The sequence below is a fragment of the Condylura cristata genome, unplaced genomic scaffold (assembly GCF_000260355.1).
Source record: "Condylura cristata isolate star-nosed mole 26May11 unplaced genomic scaffold, ConCri1.0 scaffold00022, whole genome shotgun sequence".
Taxonomy (NCBI): domain Eukaryota; kingdom Metazoa; phylum Chordata; class Mammalia; order Eulipotyphla; family Talpidae; genus Condylura; species Condylura cristata.
This window is the reverse complement of record NW_004567123.1, coordinates 32,123,272-32,146,100: the sequence shown is the minus strand read 5'-3', so window position 1 is coordinate 32,146,100 and position 22,829 is coordinate 32,123,272. Positions and strand designations below refer to the sequence as shown.

The following is a 22,829-nucleotide window of genomic DNA, read 5'->3' as shown; positions in this document are numbered from 1 at the left end:
ACGAAGCACACTGCTGAGGGGAGCAGCGGGCGGGTCAGGAGGGTTCTGCCGCGCCACACGGGCCACCTGGGGGGTGGGGCTCGAACCGGCACCGAGGTGGCCATGGCCGGTTTGCAGTGCTGCGTCCCAACCCGTCACCCCGCCAGGGAGGGCTCGCTGTCCCCTGTACTCTGAAGAAAATGGCATTGAGGTTTTTCCTTCTTCCTTCCTCAGCCCTGGGCTAATCTGCTGTACCGAGTACTAATGAATCCGGGCAGTAACCCAAGAGGAAGTTGCCCAGTAACTGGTACCAGAGAGTGAGCTCGCTGTGGATGGTTTTCCTTCCTGTTTATGAGCATGTTTATTTTTTCCTGTCTTCTGGTTCTGGGTCAGAGTAGCCCGACTTAATGGGCTGATTATGATGAGCTTCAGTTTCTCCTCTGTGTTCGGCCTGGCATGCTTGTGAGAAATTTATCAGAGATGATTTCCAGCTTAACATCTCCCACTTTTTCCCGAACTCAATCATGTTTCATGGAAAGATGTTTGACAGAGTAATTGCTCTGGCTGGTAAGTTCTAGCAGCCCAGGCCCGAAGGACAGGCCGCGGGGAGGGTCCCTCACCAGCTCTGGGATTTACACGCGCTCGGACTTCGCGCTCGGACTTCACGCTCCCAGCGGCCCGGGGCGCCCACCCCAGCTGCCTGGCGGGTAACGCGAACTCTCATCTTCCAGCGGTTCCCCACTGTGGCCTCTAAGAACAAACACAAAGACGTGTGCCAGGCCCTGGTGCCTAGAGATTCTGCTCTTTTCCTGAACCTGTCACCCACGAAAAGCATGGCTGGGGCTCACTAGGTTTGCTTGTGACGGGCTGGCGTCCCTGGCTGCAGAGATCAACAGCCCTGGAGCTGGGTGGGACTCCGGGAGGTGGGCTGCTTTGGGCCTGATGTCGACGTACTGAAAGGAGACAGTGGCGGGCGCACCATGAGGGCGCGCTCAGGAGCTGGCTTGGACACGGTGCCGGGGCAGGGCTGGGCTGGGGATGGGATGCCCTGTCCTTTGGAGCCCCGAGTGAATGGGGCGCACGTGATGAACAGCCACGAGTGGTGAGCTTTGAATTGCACTTAAGACGAAAGTGGGTCTTCATGGTGACTCAGCGCTTCGTTTCTGCAATAACTTCCCTGTAATACAGACTGGGGATCTCCCTGGGAGACGTCCCTGCCGCGGATTTCCAGTGTCTTGTTTCCTGGAGGGACGTCACTCGTGTTCTCCGAGGGTGCGGACGCCCCGTGTGAACCCCAACCCCGGGCCTTTGTGTGAGAGCCACGGTGCCTCTCCGGCTTCTGACCTCCCGGGCTCTCTCGCTCTCGCAGGACGAGACCACTGCTTTTGCCCCAGGGCAGAAAGAGCCATGACCTGCCTCTGTGGACAGCACATCTGTTTTGATTTTTCCCTGGTATTTTTTAAGTAAGGAGAAATGTGTGCAGGTTAAAGGGCCTGTGGGGAGGAGGCTGGAGATAAACACTGTCCAGTGTGAAACTCTTCCATATGGGGAACGTGAGGCCGTTTGCAGCCAGTCCCCGAGTTGGGCGCCGGCCAAGCCCCTTGCCATTGCCCAGGCCTTCTTGAGAACGAGGACCCCCACTGGGTGCGTGCAGGAGCCGCTTACTGGACAACTGTGAGAGGACTTTAGCCCGGCGGGTGGCTCCTGAAGGCGGGCGGAAGGGTGACCGCGGGCATGTCCGTGTGTCGGGTGAGCCTGCCTGGGGTGTGCTGTGGGATGGGGCCCCGGCTGGACGTCAGGGCCACCTGGGCTTCTCCGTCAGCCTGGCCCTGGGCTTGTTTCCCGGGGTCACTGGGAAGGCACCCCGCCCCGCGTTACCCGCCAGGCAGCTGGGGTGGGCGCCCCGGGCCGCTGGGAGCGTGAGGTGGGAGCGTGAAGTCCGAGCGCGTGTAAATCCCAGAGCTGGTGAGGGACCCTCCCCGCGGCCTGTCCTTCGGGCCTGGGCTGCTAGAACTTACCAGCCAGAGCAATTACTCTGTCAAAGGTCTTGTTATTGCCCCAACCGTGAAATAATAATGTGGTCCAGGTGGCGAGGAATGTGGGAGAAACGAAGACAAGCCCCGTTGCTGCAGCACGAATTACAGAGCTTGGGGAAGAAAGTTCTTGATTCCGCCTCTGCAGCGGGACACTTTCTGGAAATCTTTAGTCTTCGTTAGAGTTTCGAGCTGAATTCTTCTTAATGAAAAGCACTTGGCCAGTAATGATTCGTTTAAACTGTAGTTCTGATTCATTACTCTAATTATTGTTACCATGCAGTGCCCTTTGGCCTGGAAGTGAAACCCGTGTCCTCTTGACACCAGAGGTTAACAGAGCAGGAAGCTGGAGCAGCGTGTGTGCCTGTGTGACCAGAATAATCGAGTAATTGTCTAATTACCCGAGGAGGCTGATGCCACTGCTAAAAATAGTATTAAGAAAATGAAATGAAAGTCGTTTTCGGCTTCTCCCGACCCATCTGTTCTCCATTTCGGGCTGCCGTGTGTTCCCGCGGCCCGGTCCGGGGGTGGGGTGTGTTCTCAGCGGAACGGAACATCCAGCCGGTCCATAGACGGCCTGGCTCCGGGACGCAGCTCACCGGGGCGGCGGGCCCGCAGGGCGCCGTGTCCCGGCCGGGTTCAATAGCTCCAGCCGGAGTCGGTCACCTGGATGCTTGTTTCTTCTTGGAAATGAGAAGAGTTTACGTCAAACGAGGCCTCTCCGCCCTCACCTTGGGCACCCGAAGCGGTCAGTGTGCCCCTGGCACAGTCGGTCCCCGGCACACGCGGCAGTGCCCCAGGTATCGGGCTGCGGCGTCTCTCGGGCTGACAGACGCACAGGCGGACCAGCCGGTTTTAGAGACCAGAGACAGCAAAGGGCGGTGGGCCAGGACTCCTGGGCGGGGAGGGCCAGCAGGGAACCAGGAATCGGGGGGCTCAGAGAAGTGCTCTTTGAGGAGGCAGCACTGAACTGAGAGCTGAACTATGGGTGGAGTGAACCGGCCTCTTGGGGCCCAAACTCCGCACGTGCAAAGGCCCTGGGGTGGGGCGGAGCTCGGCAGCCAGGGCCGGCCTGGCTGGTGCGGAGTGAGTGAGGTGGAGGATGAGTTGGGAGAGGTGAGCCACCGCTGACCGGCCGGCTGGTCGCCGTGGAGGGCTCTGCACGTAGACTGCCAGCAGCTAGCTGCTGTCTCCTCCTGGCCTCAGTCTTCGGGTATTTTAGAGTAGCAGAGCCTTGACCTCAGAAGAAGGCCTCGAGCACCCAATATGCACCTCGGACCCGGTGGCTGGTGGGTGGCTGTGTTGAGAGGTTTCTTGGGGTCCCTGCTGGTTGGCGTGGAGCATGGCTTGGCTTCCCTCACCCCGTGGCCACCTCTTCTTACTCATAGGAAACTGAGGCCCGGAGGGCAGACATGACTTGCTCCAGGTCACACGGCAGCCCGCCCCTCCGAGAGGAAAGCCCAGATTTCTTACCCTTCAGGGTGCTCGCTCCTGGGCTGTTGAGACCATTTTCCCACATCGTCACCCATTACCTGGCCTCTCGGGCTCCTCAGGGGGAGAAGCAGGGGGAGGCGGGAGGAGGCCTGAGGTCGGGGAGCCCCGGCCCCCGTTCATCTTGCGGGTTGGTTCCAAGCGTCCCCATGTGCCTCGCGAGCCCGCCCTGCGTGAATGCTGCTGCCTTGCTTGTTTGCTTTTTAAAACACGTATTTTTAAATTGGTTTTACATAGAAGAACTGGGGTGCAGGCCAGAGTTGAGGGGGTGAGAGCATTCACCAGACACAGAGTGGGGGGCAGAACAGGCAGGTGGACTGAAATACCCTGCCGAGGGGAGCAGCCGGAGACCGGAGAGGTCTGCTGCGCCCCAGGGGTCCCTCCCCGGCCGGGAAGGAACTCAGGCCTTTGCCGGGGCAGCGCTGGGACTTAACCCCGGCCACGGGGAGGCCTGCCGCCTCCCGTGTTCAGCCCGGAAGCGGGTGCATTGAGAACAGTGCTTTAGGAGCGGGGAGGATTCTGGTAACATCTGGAGAATATTTGGTCTCTTGTTTCAACTGGGGCTGCCTCGGGCATCTAATGGGTGGAGGAGACCAGGGGTGCTATAAACACCCAGGTGTCCAGGACACCAGCCCTGGCCCTTCCCAGCCCAGGACGACTTCAGTGAGGGGCTTCTATGCCCCCCCAAGACAGTCCCCTGTTCAGCGCCCCCCACCCAGCACCCCCCACCTTGCTATGCTCCTCTGTAGTCAGCTGTGTTCTCTGCCGGGCAATGCCCGGCCGGACTGTCCTTCCTTGGTGCCCACGGGCTGCCGCCGCCCCTGCGTGCCTGTTGGTGGAGAGAGAAGCTCTGGGGAGTGTGCTGTTCCTGCCGCCGCGCGCGCTTCCAGTCACAGGTCCCCTCTCCCTTCCTCCCGCAGCCGCAGGAGCCCCCTGCCCAGAAGGGCCCCACGCTCACCACCAAGGTCCGGCGGACCATGAGCAGCCGCGTGCACGAGGCGGTGAAGGCCATCGCGCTCTGCCACAACGTCACCCCCGTGTACGAGTCCAACGGCGTGACGGACCAGGCGGAGGCCGAGAAGCAGTACGAGGACTCCTGCCGCGTGTACCAGGCGTCCAGCCCCGACGAGGTGAGCCCCAGCCCCGGTGCACGCGGGCGGACGCCGCCCGGCGCCGGCGGGGCCGCGGGCGCCACCTGCCGGCCGGACAGGCGCGGGGTCAAGGTCAGCGCGGGCACGCAGGAACCCGGCAGGGAGCAGAGCTGGACTTGAGATGCTGCTGAGCTGGGGAAGAGCAGGAGAACTTGTTAGTGCCTCTGAAGGCTGGCACCCCAAAACACACCTCTTCCCCAGCCCTTCACTACCCGCCCCATGCACCCTAACAGCAGTTAATCCACACACTATACGGTCTGTCCATTCCTACACACACACCCACCCCCCCCCTTTTTTTTTTTTTAAAGATTTTATTTTATTTGTGCATACAGAACTGGGATACAGGCCAGAGATGTGGAGGGTGAGAGAATTCACCAGAGTCAGAGTGGAGTGCAGAACAGGCAGATCGACGAAGTACACTGCTGAGGGGAGCAGCGGGCGGGCCAGGAGAGGTCTGCCGCGCCATGTGGTCACCTCCGGGGCAGGCGGGAATCGAACTCATGCGGAAGTGGCTTTAGATTCTCAGTGCTGTGCTTTAACCCGCTGCGCCACCAGGGAGGGTCCCCCTTTTTTTTTTAAAGATTTGTTTATGCATACAGAACTGGGGTACAGGCCAGAGGTGCAGGACAATGAGAGGCTTCACCAGAGACAGTGGGGAGCAGAACAGGCAGATGGACGAAGTACACTACTGAGGGGAGCAGCGGGGAGGCAGGAGAGCCCAGCGGGTCACTTTCTGGCCGGGGACTGGACTCGTGCTGAAGCGGCTGTGGACACTTGCAGTGCTTTAACCTCTTGCGCCACCGGGGAGAGCCCAGTCTGCCCGTTCCTATAGACAACCAGCGGGTTTATTTAATATACTTGGAGATGACAGAACCATTACTTTACATGATCAATTTGGGACATTTCATCACCCTAAAAGGAAGGGTTTCATGTCCACGTTCCCTTAGACGCCCCCACGCCTCAGCCCTGTCTCCTTTCCGTCTCCAGATTGCAGACTGGCCTGTTCTGGACATTTCAGACTGGGAGCAGCAGGCCCTGGTCTTCCCGGCCCGGCGGCTTCCACTTGGCGGGGGATGGGCCGTGGATCTGTGCCCCAGGCCGCTGGCCTCGGCCAGCCCAGGGGCCTTGGGCTTGTTTCTGGTTTTGTGCTTCTTGCTATTATGGCTGAGGGCGTGGCTTGGGGCAGAGGTCCCGGGCGGCTGCTGGGGGTCCCAGCCGCGTCGAGGAGGTCCAGGCCGTCCTCCGAAGGGTCTGCGCGGTGTCCATGGCAGCAGCACTGCAGGAAGGTGGCGGCTCTGCCAGCCTGGCGTGGGTGGGCCCCGCCGTCCTGCCGCGCGTGCCGGTGGGTCTCACTGTGCTCTGCGCTGCCAGGTAGCACGCAAGGCTCTTTTCCTAAAATATGGAAATTTTAATATATAGGTAGGATTTTGGCCTTCACTCGGTATTTTGTGATGCTTCCATTCCAGCTTTTTGAATGCAGGATTATAGCTTGTGCGTGTGCCCAGAGGTAGGGCGCTGTTCTTGTTTTGTCGGGGTTTGGGTAAGCGCTGGTTTTCAGACATTTATAAACATTTGCAGCAAGCATGCGCCTGGCCAGGCCTTACCTCAGCAGGTGTTTTGAGTGGACTCCATTGTGAGGCGGCAAGGAGTGGGGGGCTGTGGTCTTGTTGGGGGCAGTTACAGGGCTTTTTTTTTTTAAAGACTTATTTATGCATTTAAGAACTGGGGTGCAGGCTAGAGGTGTGGGGGTGAGAGGATTCACCAGAGACAGAGCAGGGGGCAGAACAGTCAGATTGACCGAAACACAGTTGAGGGGAGCAGCGGGGAGACAGGAGGGATCTGCTGCGCCCTGTGGGTCCCTCCCTGGCCGGGCATCGACCTCGTGCTGCGGCGGCTGCGGACAGCGTCATAGTGCTGCGCTCCAACCCTGCACCGGCAGGCAGGGCCTGAAATTTCTTCCCTCTAACGTGTGTGGTTTTCGGGCTCCTCCCTGAGTGTTGAGGGGGTGCTGTGTGTCCTCTCCTGCCCCGGCACGTGCCTGTGACTCTGTTTCCAGAGACTTTCTCCCCCAGGGGTTCCCCCTGCCCGGCGGTGGTGGGAGCGAGGTCCTTCGGGAGCCCCGCTGGTCCCCTGTGTGTGTTCTTCGCCTCCTTGTCCCACTCCTGTCTCAAGGACACAGCTGTGTGCCCCCTCCCTTCGCCCCGGGTGAGTGCCCGGTGCAGATGTAGGTGGGTGTGGAGGGGGGGTGAAGGCCCCCTGGTCTCACACCTGTGGCTGCCAGCACCCCCGGCCTGTCAGTTTTGGGCAGAATTCTTCGTCTCGGCAGGACTGGCCAAGATGATTCCATGTTGGGGGACGGCTAGTAGCACCCCACGACTCTACCCTCTCGGTGCCTGCTGCACTCGGCTCTCCATTGTGACGCCTGAAGATGTCCCCGGACGCCCCCGTGTCCCTGGGAGGGCGGAGCTGCCCATGGGGCGCTGCTGCGGACGCTTGCGCCCCCTCGGGTGACGCCCTTCCCCTTGGGCTCCCCCTGCTCAGCAAATGGGGCCCTGCCCTCGGGACGGGCTGTCACAGCTTCAGCTTCGCCTGTCTGTGCGTCCCCTTCCACCTCTGTGGCCTCCGCTCGGCCTGTGACCCAGATTCTTCACTGTGCGTCTGACCTTACCCCCGTTGCATTTAGGTGGCCCTGGTACAGTGGACGGAGAGTGTGGGCCTGACCCTGGTGGGCCGAGACCAGTCTTCCATGCAGCTGAGGACCCCTGGCGACCAGATCCTGAACTTCACCATCCTGCAGATCTTCCCTTTCACCTATGAAAGCAAACGCATGGGCATCATCGTGAGGGTGAGCGTCTCCTGTCCAGCGCGGCCCTGGCCGCCCCGAGCCTGCCGCGTCGGGGCCTTGCCGGCCCTTGCTACCCTTCCCCACCGGCTTTGTTAGGGTGCCTGTCCTCCAAACTAACGAGGGAGCGTCGTTCCAAGCGAAAGACGGGCTCATCAACTGCACAGGTTTGGTTAGCTGCTCAGCGTCTGGTTGAGTGGAGGTTCTAGAGTGGAGGCTTGATGAGAGAAGATGGGGCATTTGCTGGCCATTGTACATATCTCACTGCCTGTTCGCGCAACACTGACTCTTTTTATGGCGGGGCAGGTCACAGGATGTGAATGGGTTTCTTCCAGTCACATTTTAGTATAGCCACTGAGCTATGCAGTCACACGACTGTCAAGTCTAAAAACCTTCTCGCTCCCCAAAGGAAACCTGTACCCACCCGCGGTCACCACCCCCCGCCTCCCCCGGGCCCCTTGTGGTTTGGCCCGCCCTGGGGAACTTGGACAAATGGCACCACACACACCATTGCTCCTTTTTATGCAGCTCTTTGCGCTGTATTTTCAAGGTTCGTTCACATTTCGTTGGCCTCGGGGCAGCCTTCCTTTTTTATGCCTGAGTACTATTCCACCACGGACACTTAGGTTATTTTCACAGCTTTGTTATTGTGACTAGTGGGGCTGTGAACTTTGTATGTGGAGATTTGAGTACCTGCTTTCAGTTCCTCTGCATCTGTACCTACTGGTGGACTTCCTGGTCATCAGCCGGGCAATTCTGTCCTTTAACTCGATGAGGGACTTCCCAGCTGCTTTCTATAAGGATGCCAAATTTTCCCTTCCCACCAGCTTTTCCCACCCCTCACCAGCTCTTCTCCATCTTCCAGGAACTGTGATGTCCCAGGGCGTGAGCTGCTGCCTCGGTGTGGCTTTGATTTGCGCTCCCTGCTGGCCCTCGGTGTGAGCAGCTGCACCAGCGGCCGGGCGCTTGTGTCTCTCTCACGGAGTAATGTCTTCTCCGGCTCCTTGTCGCCTTTTTGGTTGGGTTGTTGTTTTGATGGTGGTTGTTGACCCGTCAGGCTCCTTTATATGTTCTGGATACTAGGCCCCTGTGAGACCTATGACCTGCGAGTTTTGTCCTTCTGTAGTTCTTACCTTCTTGATAACATCCTTTGATAGACAGAACTCACTAATTTTAAGCAAGTGCGACTTCTTTGCTTTTTTTTTTTTTAAAGGTTTATTTATGCATAAGAACTGAGGTCCCGAACAGAGGTGCAGGGGGGTGGGAGGATTCACCAGAGACAGAGTGGGGAGCAGGACAGGTGGATTGACTGAAATAATACCACTGAGGGGGGCAGCGGGGAGACAGGAGAGGTCTGCTGCTGCACCATGTGGGTCACCTCCCTGGCCGGGGATCGAACTTGAGCCGAAGCAGCTGTGGCCAGCTTTGTAGAGCTGCGCTTTAACCCCTGCGCCGCCAGGGAGGGCCTGGATGCCGCTCGAACCTGGCCAGGGCGTGCCAGTTTCGCGTTGGTCCCACGGACCTCCCACGTCCCCCTCAGTATCTGAGGGTGTCGGGCTTTTTAATTGGCGATCGGAAGAGTCCAGATTAAGGTCTGCCTTTCCGATTGGCACTTTCATCCCCAGAGGCTGGGCCGCCTGGGATCCACCCAGGCCCCCCTGGAATGGCAACCCCTCTTTGTTCAACTCTGGTTGATGGCCAGAGTTTTCAAGGGTGCTTGGAAAATGCGACTACCAGCTCCCAGCCCAGCCCGGCCTTTTAAAGGTTCTTTCCAGTACTTGGTTTGGCTGGAGGAAGCTGCTTCCGATTATGAGAACCTCTGGAAGTGCCTTTTCTGTCTTTATTTTATTTTTTTTTAGATTTGTTTATTTGTGTATACAGAACTGGGGTACAGGCCAGAGGCTCAGGGGCGGCGAGAGGCTTCACCAGAGACAGAGTGGGGAGCAGAACAGGCAGATGGACGAAGTACACTGCTGAGGGGAGCAGCGGGCGGGTCAGGAGAGGTCTGCCGCGCCATAGGGTCACCTCCCGGGCAGGCGGGAATCAAACCCATGCGGACGTGGCCCTAGCTTCTTAGTGCTGTGCTTCAACCTGCTGCGCCACCAGGGAGGGCCTCTGTCTTTATTTTTAAACTCACGAGCCTCCCTCCTCCCTGCGCCAGCCAAGGCGTCGGTCGTGGGGATCAAGGAGTCGTGGATTCTGGTCTGGTAAATGGTCGTGGCGGTGACAGCAGTGACGGCCGCGGTAGTGACCAGTCCGTCATAACTAGAGCAGTACTCCAGCAGCAGCAGACACTATACCCGTGACGGCGGACAACATTTAGCTGGTTCTTGTGTGCACTAGGTGATTTGCACCCATTAACTCACTTAATTCTCACCACAACCCACCGAGGTAGGTACCACGATGACCAGCATTTGACAGAGAAGAAAACCGAGGGTTAGGGGCTGAGACATCTCCCCCACTTCACACAGGTGGAAAATGGGGAGTTGGGTTCCCTCCCAGCTGGGCTGCTCTTTACCCCGGAACGTGGGAGTTGGGCTGTTCTGAGCAGGCTGTCGAGAAGTCCATAGGGCACCCTAGCAGTGTTGGGGTGCTGGTGATGTATTGCCACCTAGCAGATGTCCCCACATGTAGTGGCTCATAGTAGCACTGCAGTAGCTACTACCCCAACCCAACCCCAGCCCTGCGTGGGCCGGAGGCTGGGTGAGGCTGACTGGAGTCTCCCCGCACCCAGGCTGTGGTCATCCAAGGTTCAGCTGCGGAGGGTCCATTTCCAGACAGGTCAGGTTGCTGGCAGGACGCACCGCCTTGCGGTTGTGTGTGGGCCTCAGTTCTCAGCTGGCTGCTGGCCGGAGCCCTCGGTCATGGCCGCACAGGCCCTGGCCGGTCAGCCCCCGCTTCCAGTCGGGGGGGAGCAAGATGGGGCTCTTTGGCAACCCGGTGTCAGAACCACCTCCCCCACTTCCGTCTGACTTGCTAGAAACGCGTCCTGGCCCAGCCCCTGCTGGGGGGGCGGGGCGGGAGGCCCCCAGGGCGTGAGCAGCAGGGCTGGCGGGGTCGCTGGGCACCGTCCACGACAAGCTGCAGCTCGTGGCTGGAGCCGGAAGGAGCTCCTGCAGCTGCATCTGATGGGCCAGGGGTGGGCACACTGGCAGCGTCCATGCCAGTAGGAGCTCGCAGATGTGAGGGGACGTTGGCTGTGGCAACGTCGGCGGGAGCCCTCTCTCCCACACGGCGGCTGCCCTGTGGCTTCCAGGCTGTATCGTGAGAGCATGTCTGATGTCAAGAGCAGCCGTGGCCTGGAAGCCGCAGCAAGAATCCCGGGGGTGGTTGCTTCCTGGAGAATGAGAGTCCTTATCTCCTAGGGGGTTGCTTTGATTTTGTGCCAGCCCTGAGTGTTTTCAAGCCCTAGGGCCATGAGCTCTGCTGAAGTCACTGCAGGTGGAGTCAGCATCACACAGTCCGCAGTCTCCCATCATAGCAGTGGCCCAAGGCCTCGGCTCCGTTGGCTGTGAAGGACTGTCCTTCCCGGTCGCCCAGAGCCCACGGCAAGGACGGGGCCGGTGTCTGGAGGCCTGAGGCTGGAGGGTGGCCATGGCTCAGTATTTCAAGCAGCACGCCCCGTCCCGGTTACAGAGAGAAGTCGCCATTCACGGAAGACGTTTAGAACGAATGCAGATGTCAGGGCGGGCGAGAGCCTCCTCTGTACCCTCACCGCTCAGAGGCCGCCAGCCACTGACCTTTTCCGAGCGCTTCCCTTCGGTCGGTGTCTAAGCCTGTGCGCTGTGCGTGTCCACACAAACTTTTGTTGGCCCTGAACTCTGAGCTTCCTAAACTCCCCAGCCCCACCATGGGCTGGAGTTGGGGTGTCTTCCTGCAGCCTGATTTTTATGACCTGGATGTATGTGTGGTGGTTTGTTGACAAAACCCATGCATTACATAATCTTTTTTCAGAAAAAGATTTATTTATACAGCACAGGCCAGAGGTGCAGGGACCGTGAGAGGCTTCATCAGAGACAGAGCGGGGAGCAGAACAGGCAGATCAACGAAGTCCACTGCTGAGGGGAGCGGCGGGGTGACAGGCAGGCGCTGCCACGCCGCGTGGGTGGGTCATCTCCGGGGCGGGGGTCGAGCTCGCGCTGAAGCGGCGGCTGCCTGGCAGTGCTGCGTCCTAACCGGCTGCACCGCCAGGGAGGGCCTAGTGTCATGTCCTTTTAGGGGATGTTTCGGCGGTGCTTCGTTCCTCGCCTCTCAGAAAAGCCCCACGGGCATCCGTCTCAGGTGAGGGCCCGCTGTTCCGGCAGCGTCCGTTTTCTGCCTGGTCTGCCTCTCCACCTTCGGTTTGGGCGGGTGGAGATGGGCCTCCAGGGCCCTGGGCTCCTGTGCCACCTGGTGCCAAGTTGCCCGTGGTCCTCCCAGGAGGTGGCCCTCTGCCCCAGGGGACAGCCAGAATGCCTGGGCACGTTCTGGGCCTGTGCTGCTGGCCCGGTGGGTGGAGACCAGGCCTCAGCCCAGACGCCCGGTGTGCGGGGCTGCAAGCTCTCTTCTCGTGTGTGCCTACATCCTGACTGTTGTGTGAGAAGGGCCGTCCGTTTCCAGTCGTGAGGACATCCGTCCACTGGGCTTGCTGACCGCTGGCGTGACCGCTTTGCTCTCACCTGTAAGCACGTGTGACCTCGTGGCGGTGCTGGGGGGGCCTCACTCGCCAGCAAGGTCTGGTTTTGGGCGAACCCGTCTGCTGTGGAGCAGCAGCTTGGCACGGCCACTCGTCGGGGCTGTGGGCTGGTCTCCGAGGAGGCCCTGGACGCTGGCTGCGGTGTGTGCCGGCGCCCCTCGGCCCCTCCTCCCCCTTCCCACGTGCAGAGCTGCCGTGGGGTCGTGGGCGTTGGTCACCCACTGGTCATTGTTTGGATGAAAGAAGCCTTTGAACAGGTGCCAGAACCAGACCACGGTGGAAAAAGTTGGGGACCAAACAATGCTGCAGGCCCGGGCCTCTGTGGCCCGCGACGCAATCTTGCCATCACATGGGAACGGAGCAACCCCGCGATGAACTGGGGGGAGGAAGTGACTAATGGGAGGAGACAGTTGATGCCGTATTTATATTGGCCTCGGTGTCCAGCCCCAGGAGCCCTGGGGGCAGTAGAGGAAGCTGGGAGGGGCGTCATTTCCTAAGCGGTGCTGTGAGGCACCCTCCGGCGCAGGGAGGGGTGCAAGAAACCCCGCTGCTCTCAGGCGCCCCGCGGCGGGGCCGGGCCTAGGCCTGTATGATGGGCAGCCGGCGGCGAGGGATCGGCGTGCCTTCGGGTCTCGCAGACGCAGGGGACTGGAGGTGCCAGTCACCTGAGGTGGGCACGTTGGTCTAGGGGGCTGTCAGCAATCGCAGGGCCGGCGAGCGTTACTCTGAAAGGGGGAGTCATTGCTAAGGTGGTTTGGGCATTTAAGGTGCATTCCATGAAGAGTGGGGGGTTGTCCTGGGCTCCCTGGGATGGTGGTGACGGTAGCCCGAGGTAGCGAAGGCTCCCGCCGCCCCATGACGGGGCTCTCGGGGGAAGGAGTCATGGGGTGAGAGCACCCCATCCACACAGCCAGCCCCTCGGCTCAGGCACGTGGCTGCTGACTTACCCTTGGTCGTGGGGCTGTCCTGTGTGTTGTGGGGTAGCTGCCTGCACCCCTGGCCTCCATCCTCAGGGTACTGGGGCACCCCCAGTTATGGTCCCAACACTTTGCCAAGTGTCCCTGGGGGGCAGAGCCCCGGGCCAGGCCTGTTCTCCACAGCATGGCGGGGCTCCCGAGAGCGTGGGGGGTGACCTCCGTGTGTGCCCCGGGCTGCCGCCTGGTGGGGACAGCCTCGGCATCCCCGTTCCACAACCCCTTGCCCTGGGGCCCTCACCCACGCCCCAGGTGGCCTGCTGAGCTGGAGGGCTGGTGTCTCGCCGAGTCCTCGGGTGCACAGGGGTCAGGCTGTCCAGATCAGCGGCTCTCAGCCGGGGCAGTGTGTGCCCCACACGGGGGGCGTGTGCCAGGGTCGACATTGTGTTTGACCCCGGGGGCCGCTGGCACTTGCTGTACACGGCCACCCCCACGGCGGGCAGTTCCAGTGCCGACGTGAGAACCCGAGCAGGCATCGCCTGCCAGGTGGCCACCGGGTGCTGCTTCGGTCAGGCCCCGTGTGGATCAAAAATGAGCTTGTACACGGGGCCCGTTCTACTGGAAGAGCAGCCGCTTTAGAGACAGCGCCTGGGCCCCTTCGACCTTGCTTTCGCCACTTCATAATTTTCTGGGTGCTTTGAGTTTTCTCTGAGGTTGTGGCCCTCGCCCCACAGCCCACACCCCTCTCCGCCTTTGCCTCTGAACACGCATGGCGTCCGATGAGCTCCCTGTGGACACTCAGCACCGCGGGAGGCGGGCACCGGATCTCAAAGCGGGCATGGCATGGGCTCGGTCCTTCATTCCCCACCCTGCTTTGCCCCCCAGGATGAAACGACCGGAGAGATCACCTTCTACATGAAGGGCGCAGACGTGGTCATGGCCAGCATCGTGCAGTACAATGACTGGCTGGAGGAGGAGGTAGGCGTGGCGGGCGTGGCGGGCGTGGCGGGCGTGAGGATCCGGCCTTGCGGCGTGTTCTGCGGCCGGCTCTCTCTTCCTGCAGATGTCATCGCTCACCCCAAAACTTAGCGCGTAGAACGACACCCACTTTCTCAGCTCCCGTAGGCCCTGAGTCCAGCCTCGGCTTAGCTGGCCCTCGGGTCTCCCAGCCGTGGCTGCAGTTGGCGAGGGCCGGGGTGTGGTCTGAAGGCTCGGCTGGGGCAAACCCACCTCCACGCGCACTTGGGTTCGTGGATGGATTCCGCTTCCCGCCAGCTCCAGGTTGGGGGCTGCCCCGAGTGGCTCACCCTGTGGGTGTCTCCATCAGCAGTCTCCAAGATGGCACAGGCTTTGTGAGGGAGCCTCAGGGGGAGCAGGAAGAGCCCCTAACTCAGCAGGGGCCTCCCCTCACTCCTCACACGTTCTGCTCCTTGGGAACACGTCTCTAGATCCGGGGGTGATGCCCGGTCTGGGCACCGGGAAAGTGGGGCTCCCGGGGCCTCGTCAGAGCCTGCCCATCCCAGTTGGTGACCCAGGGAGTCGGCTGCAGCGGGAGCGAGGCCTTCTCAAGGTTTTCAGGCCATTTGTCTCGTCTCTAACTTGGCAGAGGGGTTCACCGTGTCCATCCAGGAATCTGTTTTCAGTTAGGGGCTGCAAACCCAGATGCCACAGGGGCCGGGGGGTGGCCTGGCCACAGGGCCTGTGGCGGGACTGTCGTCGCTGCTTCGCGGGACACGCGGGACACGTGGTGGGGTTTGGGCGGTTCTCAGGGTGCCACAAATCCAGGGCCTTGACCTCACCACACTGACTTGTGTTCTGAGGCGCGTGCAGGCCGGCCAGGGAAGCCCACGTGTGGGTGGTGGCCCTGAGGCTGCCACGGGGCCGCCTCCCCTTGGCGGGTACACGGGGAGCAGGGGCCCTGCTCAGCGGGCTCCCGCGGGCCCCTCGAGGCTTGGTCTACCACGAGGGGCTGCTGCTGACCGCTGGCTGCTTCGCAGTGTGGGAACATGGCCCGGGAAGGACTGCGGGTGCTGGTGGTGGCCAAGAAGTCCCTGGCCGAGGAGCAGTACCAGGACTTCGAGGTACGTGGTGCTGACCACCCTTCTCTCGGCCCGGCCACCTCCCGGGTCCCCTCCCTTTCCTGCCTCCGCCCGCCCCCTCGTCCTTCTCTGGCTCTGGGCGGGTCCTGGCGACTCACCGCTGGGCCACAGGGCCTTTGCGTTTGCTTTCTCTGCCCGGGCGCCACCGCCCCCCGCCCTCTTTGGGATTTTGGCCCCAACGCTGTGATCTCTGGGAAGGCCTCCTGACCCCCAGCCCCAGCCAGGGCGGCTCGTACTTACTGCACCCCGCCCGGCTGCTGGCACAGAGTTCACCTTCTGGAAAGTTTATCGTGAACCTGCCCGGTGGAGCCCTCATTTTTTAAGCTGTGAACGATGTTGGCCTTGGACTGTGGCTGCCAAGCATTCAGCATAAAAATGCCTGGTTGACGGTCACCTTGTCCCAAAGACTGTATGTCCCTCGAGGGCAGGCCCTAGGTCCCCAGGCCGGCGTAAAGCTCAGGGCACACACGTGTATACACAGACACACACGTGCACACACACAAACAGGCAGCATGTGTGCACACAGACACGCACACTGGCACACAGGCACACGCACAGAGCACAGGCGTGTGCAGACGTGCAGAAGCGGAGCACGGACACATGCACACAGACACGCACACAGACACACACGTGCACACGCAGAGCACGATCACGTGCACAGACACATACACAAACACATGCACACACAGAGCACGGACACATGCACACAGACACGCACACACAGGCACACACGTGCACACGCAGAGCATGGACATGCACACAGACGCGCACACAGAAACACGTGCACACAGCATGGACACATGCACACAGACATGCACACATAGGCACACACGTGAACACGCAGAGCACGTTCACGTGCACAGACGCACACACACAGGTGCGCACGTGCACACACAGAACATGGACACAGGCACACACAGCATGGACATGTGCACAGACGCACACACAGGCACACACGTGCACATGCAGAGCATGGACATGCGCACAGACATGCACACACAGGCACACAGTGCACACACAGAGTATGGACATGTGCACAGATGCGCACACACACACGTGTACACACAGCATGGACAGGCGCACAGACGCGCACACAGACACACGTACACACAGAGCAGGGGCACGTGTGCACAGACACAGGCACACATGTGCACACACAAATCATGGACACACACAGATGTGCACACAAAGGCACACAGAGCAGGGGCACGTGTGCACAGACACAGGCACACATGTGCACACACAAATCATGGACACACACAGATGTGCACACAAAGGCACACAGAGCAGGGGCACGTGTACAGGACACACACGTGCACACACACATGTGCACACACACATGTGCAGAGCACGTGTGCACAGATATGCACACACCTGTGTGCACGGCACACACGTCCACAGGCACACACACACGCTCGCACACACGGCCCTCCCTGGGAGGGAGAGGCCAGGCAGGGACAGCTGCTGGCCCGGCCCGGCCCGACCCCCGCGCTGGGACTGGCCTCTGGCTGTGCTGCAGTTCTGTGTGACCGTCATTGGCAGGAACTCTGTCCCTGATGGCGCCATCTTCCTTCGCGGTAAAGGCCTGTGCCTTGCCCAGTCCATCGGGGGCTTTGATTTTCTCCAGGTCTTTGCTAACGCGAGGGGGCTAACAGAGGGTGGGATCTGGAGGTGGGGCTCGTCTTCCGAAAGCCCGGCAATGCTGAGCTGTCCGCGCTGAAGCGCGTGCGGCGTGGAGATCTTGGGCTGTGTCCATCTCTGCTGCGCCCGCTGAGGTAGGGGCTGTTAGTGCTGCTTCCTGGGCGAGACAGGCTCAGAGGAGGCAAGCGACTTCCCAGAAGCCGCACAGCAGGGGAACGTACAGGGGACTTGAGCCGGGTCCCCTGCGGCCCACCCTGTCGTGCCCCTCGGTCACCCACGCCCTGACCTCCCGGTGTGTCTCAGGCCCGCTACGTCCAGGCCAAGCTGAGTGTGCACGACCGCTCCCTCAAAGTGGCCACGGTGATTGAGAGCCTGGAGATGGAGATGGAGCTGCTGTGCCTGACCGGCGTGGAGGACCAGCTCCAGGCCGACGTGAGGCCCACGCTGGAGACCCTGAGGAACGCGGGCATCAAGGTAGGGCTGGCCTCCGGGGCGGGGGGACACGCCACCGCGTGGAAATGAATTCTGGGTGACAGCAGCCAGCGGGGGCTAGCGATGAATGGGGGTGCGGGTGGAACAACATCAGTAGGGCGTGGGCAGCAGCGAGGGAGGGTGCCTGTACACGGGAGCTGTCACGCTGCCTGGCCGGCCGGCGGCCTCAAGCCTCCGCACTGTCCAGCGGGCAGGAGTGGTCTCGTGTTCTCACTGAGTGACTGGCCGGTCTTCTGTCCGCTGGTCCCGGTGGCCCCTTGCCTTCCCAGATCGCCTTATTTACATTTTCTTAAGTTCAGGACCAAAATGCGCTTACACCGGAGTACATCTGGAGAGGCCAGTAGAGGGCGCCAGGGAGCAGGTGCCGGCCCTGGGGCTGCACCATGCACCGCCCTCCGCCAGGGACCCTTCTGAGCAGTGGACGCATCAGGCTGTGGGGACATGCATGGGGCTCTGCCCCCACCCCAAAGGGCCGGCACCTTCGTCCTGACCGGCCTCCCACGGGGGTCCAAATCCCACCCCTCTAGTTGCCACCTGGGCCCCTGGCAAGTGATGGGGCTTCTCAGGGCTTCCGCTTCCTGCACGTGACGTCTTAGTGAAGGGGACTTGGCCCTCCAGTGGCCCAGCTGAGATCTTGAGGGTTCCTAACCGCTCCCTGCCAGGAGCAGGGAGAATAAAGGGTTAAGGGGTAAGGTGCCAGAGTGGGACCCCCATGTTTATTGCTGCTTTATTTTCAATAGGAAAGATGTGGAATCAACCCAAATGCCCAAAAGTAGGTGACTGGATTAAAAAGATGTGGTACATACACACAGTGGAATATTACTCAGCAGTCAAAAAGATAAACATATGCCTTTTGCAGCAGCATGGATGGAGCTGGAAGGGATCGTGCTGAGTGAGATAAGCCAGAAAGAGAAGGAAAGGGCCAAGTCCTCTTCACGAAGGCGTCACATGGCAGGAAGCGGAAGCCCTGAGACACCCCATCACTTGCCAGGGCCCCGAATGGTCTCAGTCAGAGCAGGAGTGTAAAGGACCGGGGGGGGGGGGGATAATGATAAACAACTGTATACCAGAGACATTTCATGAGTGGGGAATGGGATCAAAAACGGTGGGGGAGGGAAGTGCACTGGACTACGGTGATGGCGCACGGGTGCTCTGGTGATGGGAAGCCCACGGGGATTACAGCTGAGATGGGAAAAGGCACAAAATGATGTAAAAATAAGCTATTATATTATTAAAAAAAAAAAAGTGCCAGAGCAGCACGCGGCAGCTGACTCTGCAGACCCGATTCCAGGCGGGACCCGGGTGGGGCAGGTGCGGCTTGGGGCTCGTCGCCCCCGGCTGAGCCCACGGCTGTGGGGGTGGAGGAGCCGGCACGTGGACCGCCAGCGCTTTCCAGGGGTCCCCGCCCCCCACGAGCTGCGTGTAGAGACGCGTGTGCAACGTGACGAGTCTGTTTCCTGTCGACACACGGCCTTTCCCTTCTTCGGGGTTATTTACGGCGTCAAGAGGATCCCCGGGGGGATGACACGCGCAGGCCAGCTTCGTGTGGTCTGAGCAGCTTCTGCTGCCACGGGGGGCGGCTCGGGTCCCGACGCCCCGGAACTGGGCATTTCCTGTGGCGTGTTGGGGACAGCGTGAGCCCGAGGAGGGAACTGGAACCTGTCGAGGTGGCCTGATGCTCTGGGACAGCCGGCTGACACAGCCACGGTGGCCTCCGCGCCAGCAAAGGCTCCTCCCTTCCGTCGTTTCAGGTCTGGATGCTGACGGGGGACAAGCTGGAGACGGCCACGTGCACGGCCAAGAACGCGCATCTGGTGACCAGGAGCCAGGACGTCCACGTTTTCCGGCTGGTAACGCGTTCTCTGCATCGGGCCATGTGGTGGGGTGGGCGTGGGCGTGCCGAAGGTCACCACCACTCCTGCACCTTGGGTGGGCCCTCGAGGGGGGCACCTAGCGCCGGGGGGCCTTCCACCTCGGGAGCTCCTGAGCGGCCCAGCTTACGCTGCAGGACCCCATCCGGAGCACCCGGTTCCAGGCCTGCCCGCACCTGCAGCAGCTGGGCCCCGTCCCTTTGAGAGCCTGGTCAGTTGGGCACGTGGGCACGAAGGGTGCAAGGAGTCCGGCCCGGAAGGCGGCTTTCACACGAGGGCTTGGGTACGAAGTCAGCTCCTGACACAGCCACGGCCCGCCGGCCCCCCACCCCCCTTCCGCCCTGAATTTGTTGGACGGGCAGGCGAGAAGCTCCCTGCCCTCGTGGCAGTACCTGACCGGGACAGTGCCGGCTGGAGCTGCTGGAGGCTGGGAGCCAGCAGGCCCGTGGTGGTTCATGGAGTCCGGCTCCAGGACTCGGGGCCGCAGTCGCCTATCTGTAGCCGGAGCCTGGACGCCGGGAAACGTGGAGGACCCTGGATGTGTGTGTGTGTATGTGGGGGGGGCCTGGGGTGTCCCGTCTGCCCTTTATAGGGAAGCTGCGGCCCTGCGGGGTGCCTGGCTCCTGGTGCCTGCCCTGCGTGAGCCTCTCCGACCAGCTGGCCCCGGGTCAAGCAGAGGGGCTGCAGCCCCTGTAGCACCACGTGGAGTGAGTGGGCCTGGCCACGCGCACTGCTCAGTGCAGCGCTTGGTGGCCGTGAAGCCTTCCGCTGCCGTCTTAGTTATGTGGGTCGCCGTGGCCCCCGGGCGGCAGACGGGGCCAGTGTCCTGGCTCCCCTGATTCCCGCGGGGTCATGGCAAGCAGGACCAGGCGGGGCTCCGGGTCCGGGCCTGGAGGAAGGGGCCTCGCCGGGGCCGTCGGTGCCTCACGGGGCCTCAGGGAGCCGCTGCGGGCCGCCCTGCCCTCTGTGGGGAGCCGCTTCACCCTGTGTCCCTTCCAGGTGACCAACCGCGGCGAGGCCCACCTGGAGCTGAACGCCTTCCGCCGGAAGCACGACTGCGCCCTGGTCATCTCGGGAGACTCCCTGGAGGTGGGTGCGGGGCCCCCGGCGGGCCCTGCGGGGTGCGGGGCCAGGGCTGACCGCACTGCGCCCCCAGGTCTGCCTCAAGTACTACGAGTACGAGTTCATGGAGCTGGCCTGCCAGTGCCCGGCCGTGGTCTGCTGCCGCTGTGCCCCCACCCAGAAGGCCCAGATCGTGCGGCTGCTGCAGGAGCGCACGGGCAAGCTCACCTGCGCAGTAGGTAGGCGCCGGCCGTGCCGCGTGCTGGGCTTCGGGGGCGTGTTTTGCAGACTCTGCGCCACGGGGTCACGACCCCCGCCCCCCACCCTGTGGGCTTTGGCTCTGTGTTGTTTTAAATATTCCCCTTGGAGGAGGAGCAGACGAGTGTGCCCCAGGCCTCGCCTCTGCACAGAGGCAGCCACGCGGGGGTGAAGGGGTGGGCTGGTCTCCGCTGGCCTCTCCCCAGCCAGCCTCGGGCAGCTCACCCGTGGAGGGGACGGTACAGTGGTGTCACCGAGGGTGCTGGGGGGCCAGAGGGGCTGCGTTCACGGGGTGCAGGGCAATTGTTGCTGACTGTGGCCTGGGCCCCCACACCCCCAGGGTGGGTGCTCCCTGGTGAGGGTGGGCAAGGTCCCTGCCACTGCTCAGGGCTGGGACCCTCGGCCGGTCGCCCGGTGCCCCCCACGCACAGCTCCTCTGCTGGGAATTAGGGATGCACCCAGGCTGCGGGACCAGTTAGACAACGGGGCACGGGGCCCCATGTGGGGGTGACGCCGCTCCAGCTTCCCGCTTTCCTCCCTGTCCTGTGTGGCTGCAGGTGATGGCGGCAATGACGTCAGCATGATTCAGGAATCCGACTGCGGCGTGGGTGTCGAGGGCAAGGTGAGCGGGTGTGGCCCCTCCCCGGGGGCCCCTCTGCCCCCAGCCACAGGGCCTCAGGAACCAGCCCGACCACCCGTCGCGTCTCTCAGCCCGCCTCGGCGTCTCTTGAGTCTTCCTTACCTGGGACAGGCTTCTCCAGCTTTCCCGGACGTGGCTCATGCCATGTTGAAGCGGTGGGGACCGTGGGGGCACCTAGACATCTGCGGGTCCCCGTGACTGGGTTCCGCCCCTGGTTTGGGGTGTGGGTCTCAGCGAGGGCACGTGTGTCGTGCTCAGGAAGCCTTGAAGAGGGGAGCCCCCCCGTGCGGCTGACTGCCAGTTACCCACTCGGGTAAATGTGCAAAGACGCCTGTTCGGGGCTCTTCTCTGAGGCTGTCGGTGGCATCAGGCCCCCGCCCCGTCCTGTCTAGCGCTCTGGGGGTCTGAGTGTCCTAAGATGCCTGTCTTTGAGTAACTCTTTGCTTCTGATACCCATTACGCACTGGGCTTAACCCCCAAGGCTTAATTCTCGATCCGTTTGACCTCCAAATTATAACTATCTGTGATTGGGAATGTTTTTTATTTAAATAAATTCCTTTTGAAAAAATCAAATTAGACGTGGACCACCGACTGCGTATGGCTTGAAACCAAAGAACCTCTTTATTGGAGAGCTTCGGAGATCTCCTTACAGTGTCTTGCTTTTTCAATTAAAAGAAGCGCGCTGGCCTTGACCTCTGTGCGTCTGACGGTGCCCGATTTCATCGCCCTTTAGGAGGGAAAGCAGGCGTCCCTGGCCGCCGACTTCTCCATCACTCAGTTCAAGCACCTGGGCCGGCTGCTCGTGGTGCACGGTCGGAACAGCTACAAGCGGTCGGCCGCCCTCAGCCAGTTCGTCATCCACCGGAGCCTGTGTATCAGCACCATGCAGGTGGGTTTTACAGCAGCCGGCTGAGGGACACGCACCCTTAGCTGGGAGTGGACAGGCCACTTCGCCCGCCACACTGTGCCAGGCCAGCAGCCAGCGGGGGTGAGGGCAGCGCTGGGTGGACCCAGCCTGACCGCTGGGCTCATGTCGAGAGAGGTTTGCCGGGAGGCCCTTCCTCGCAGGCTGAGGGGCTCCGAGGCGGCCTGCCTCAGACCAAGCCCGCTTCCACTTACCAGCCCATTTTTTACGGCTGGCGGCTAGTATTTCCTGCATCAGAGGACAGGCTTTGCCGGGAGGGTTTGTAGATGTCTTCATTACTGTTGTCTCATTGCAAAAGAAGCAGGTCATGGACTCCTGGTAAAAATTTCCAGAAACATGACTGAGTAATGCCAGAAGTGAGCCCTCCCCGCAACCCCGCCCTGGGTGGCTGCTGGTGCAGAAGCTTCCAGCGAGCCCCCCCAGCCGGTCCCCACGCTCGGACCAGCATCCAGGGAGCCCCCGGTCTGTCTGTCCACAAGCTCGGGCCAGCGTCCAGTGAGCCCCCGGTCTGTCCTCACGCTTGGGCCAGCGTCCAGCGAGCCCCCAGTCTGTCTGTCCTCACGCTCGGGCCAGCGCCCAGCGAGCCCCTGGTCTGTCTGTCCACAAGCTCGGGCCAGCGTCCAGTGAGCCCCCGGTCTGTCTGTCCTCACGCTCGGGCCAGCGTCCAGGGAGCCCCCGGTCTGTCTGTCCTCACGCTCGGGCCAGCGTCCAGCGAGCCCCCGGTCTGTCTGTCCTCACGCTCGGGCCAGCGTCCAG

General features: G+C 61.5%; 1 protein-coding gene across 1 annotated transcript in view; it reads left to right on the top strand.

Moving 5' to 3' along the window:
* ATP9A (ATPase, class II, type 9A) overlaps positions 1–22,829 on the top strand; it is a 52,598-nt gene that overhangs the window by 27,449 nt on the left and 2,320 nt on the right. Inside the window, exons 14-23 of the mRNA XM_012728228.1 lie at positions 4,424–4,633; positions 7,338–7,499; positions 13,971–14,063; positions 15,083–15,166; positions 17,129–17,299; positions 19,069–19,167; positions 20,188–20,277; positions 20,345–20,489; positions 21,066–21,130; positions 21,882–22,037. Coding sequence (XP_012583682.1) covers positions 4,424–4,633; positions 7,338–7,499; positions 13,971–14,063; positions 15,083–15,166; positions 17,129–17,299; positions 19,069–19,167; positions 20,188–20,277; positions 20,345–20,489; positions 21,066–21,130; positions 21,882–22,037 — 1,275 coding nt within the window. The remainder of the gene's footprint in view (positions 1–4,423; positions 4,634–7,337; positions 7,500–13,970; positions 14,064–15,082; positions 15,167–17,128; positions 17,300–19,068; positions 19,168–20,187; positions 20,278–20,344; positions 20,490–21,065; positions 21,131–21,881; positions 22,038–22,829) is intronic.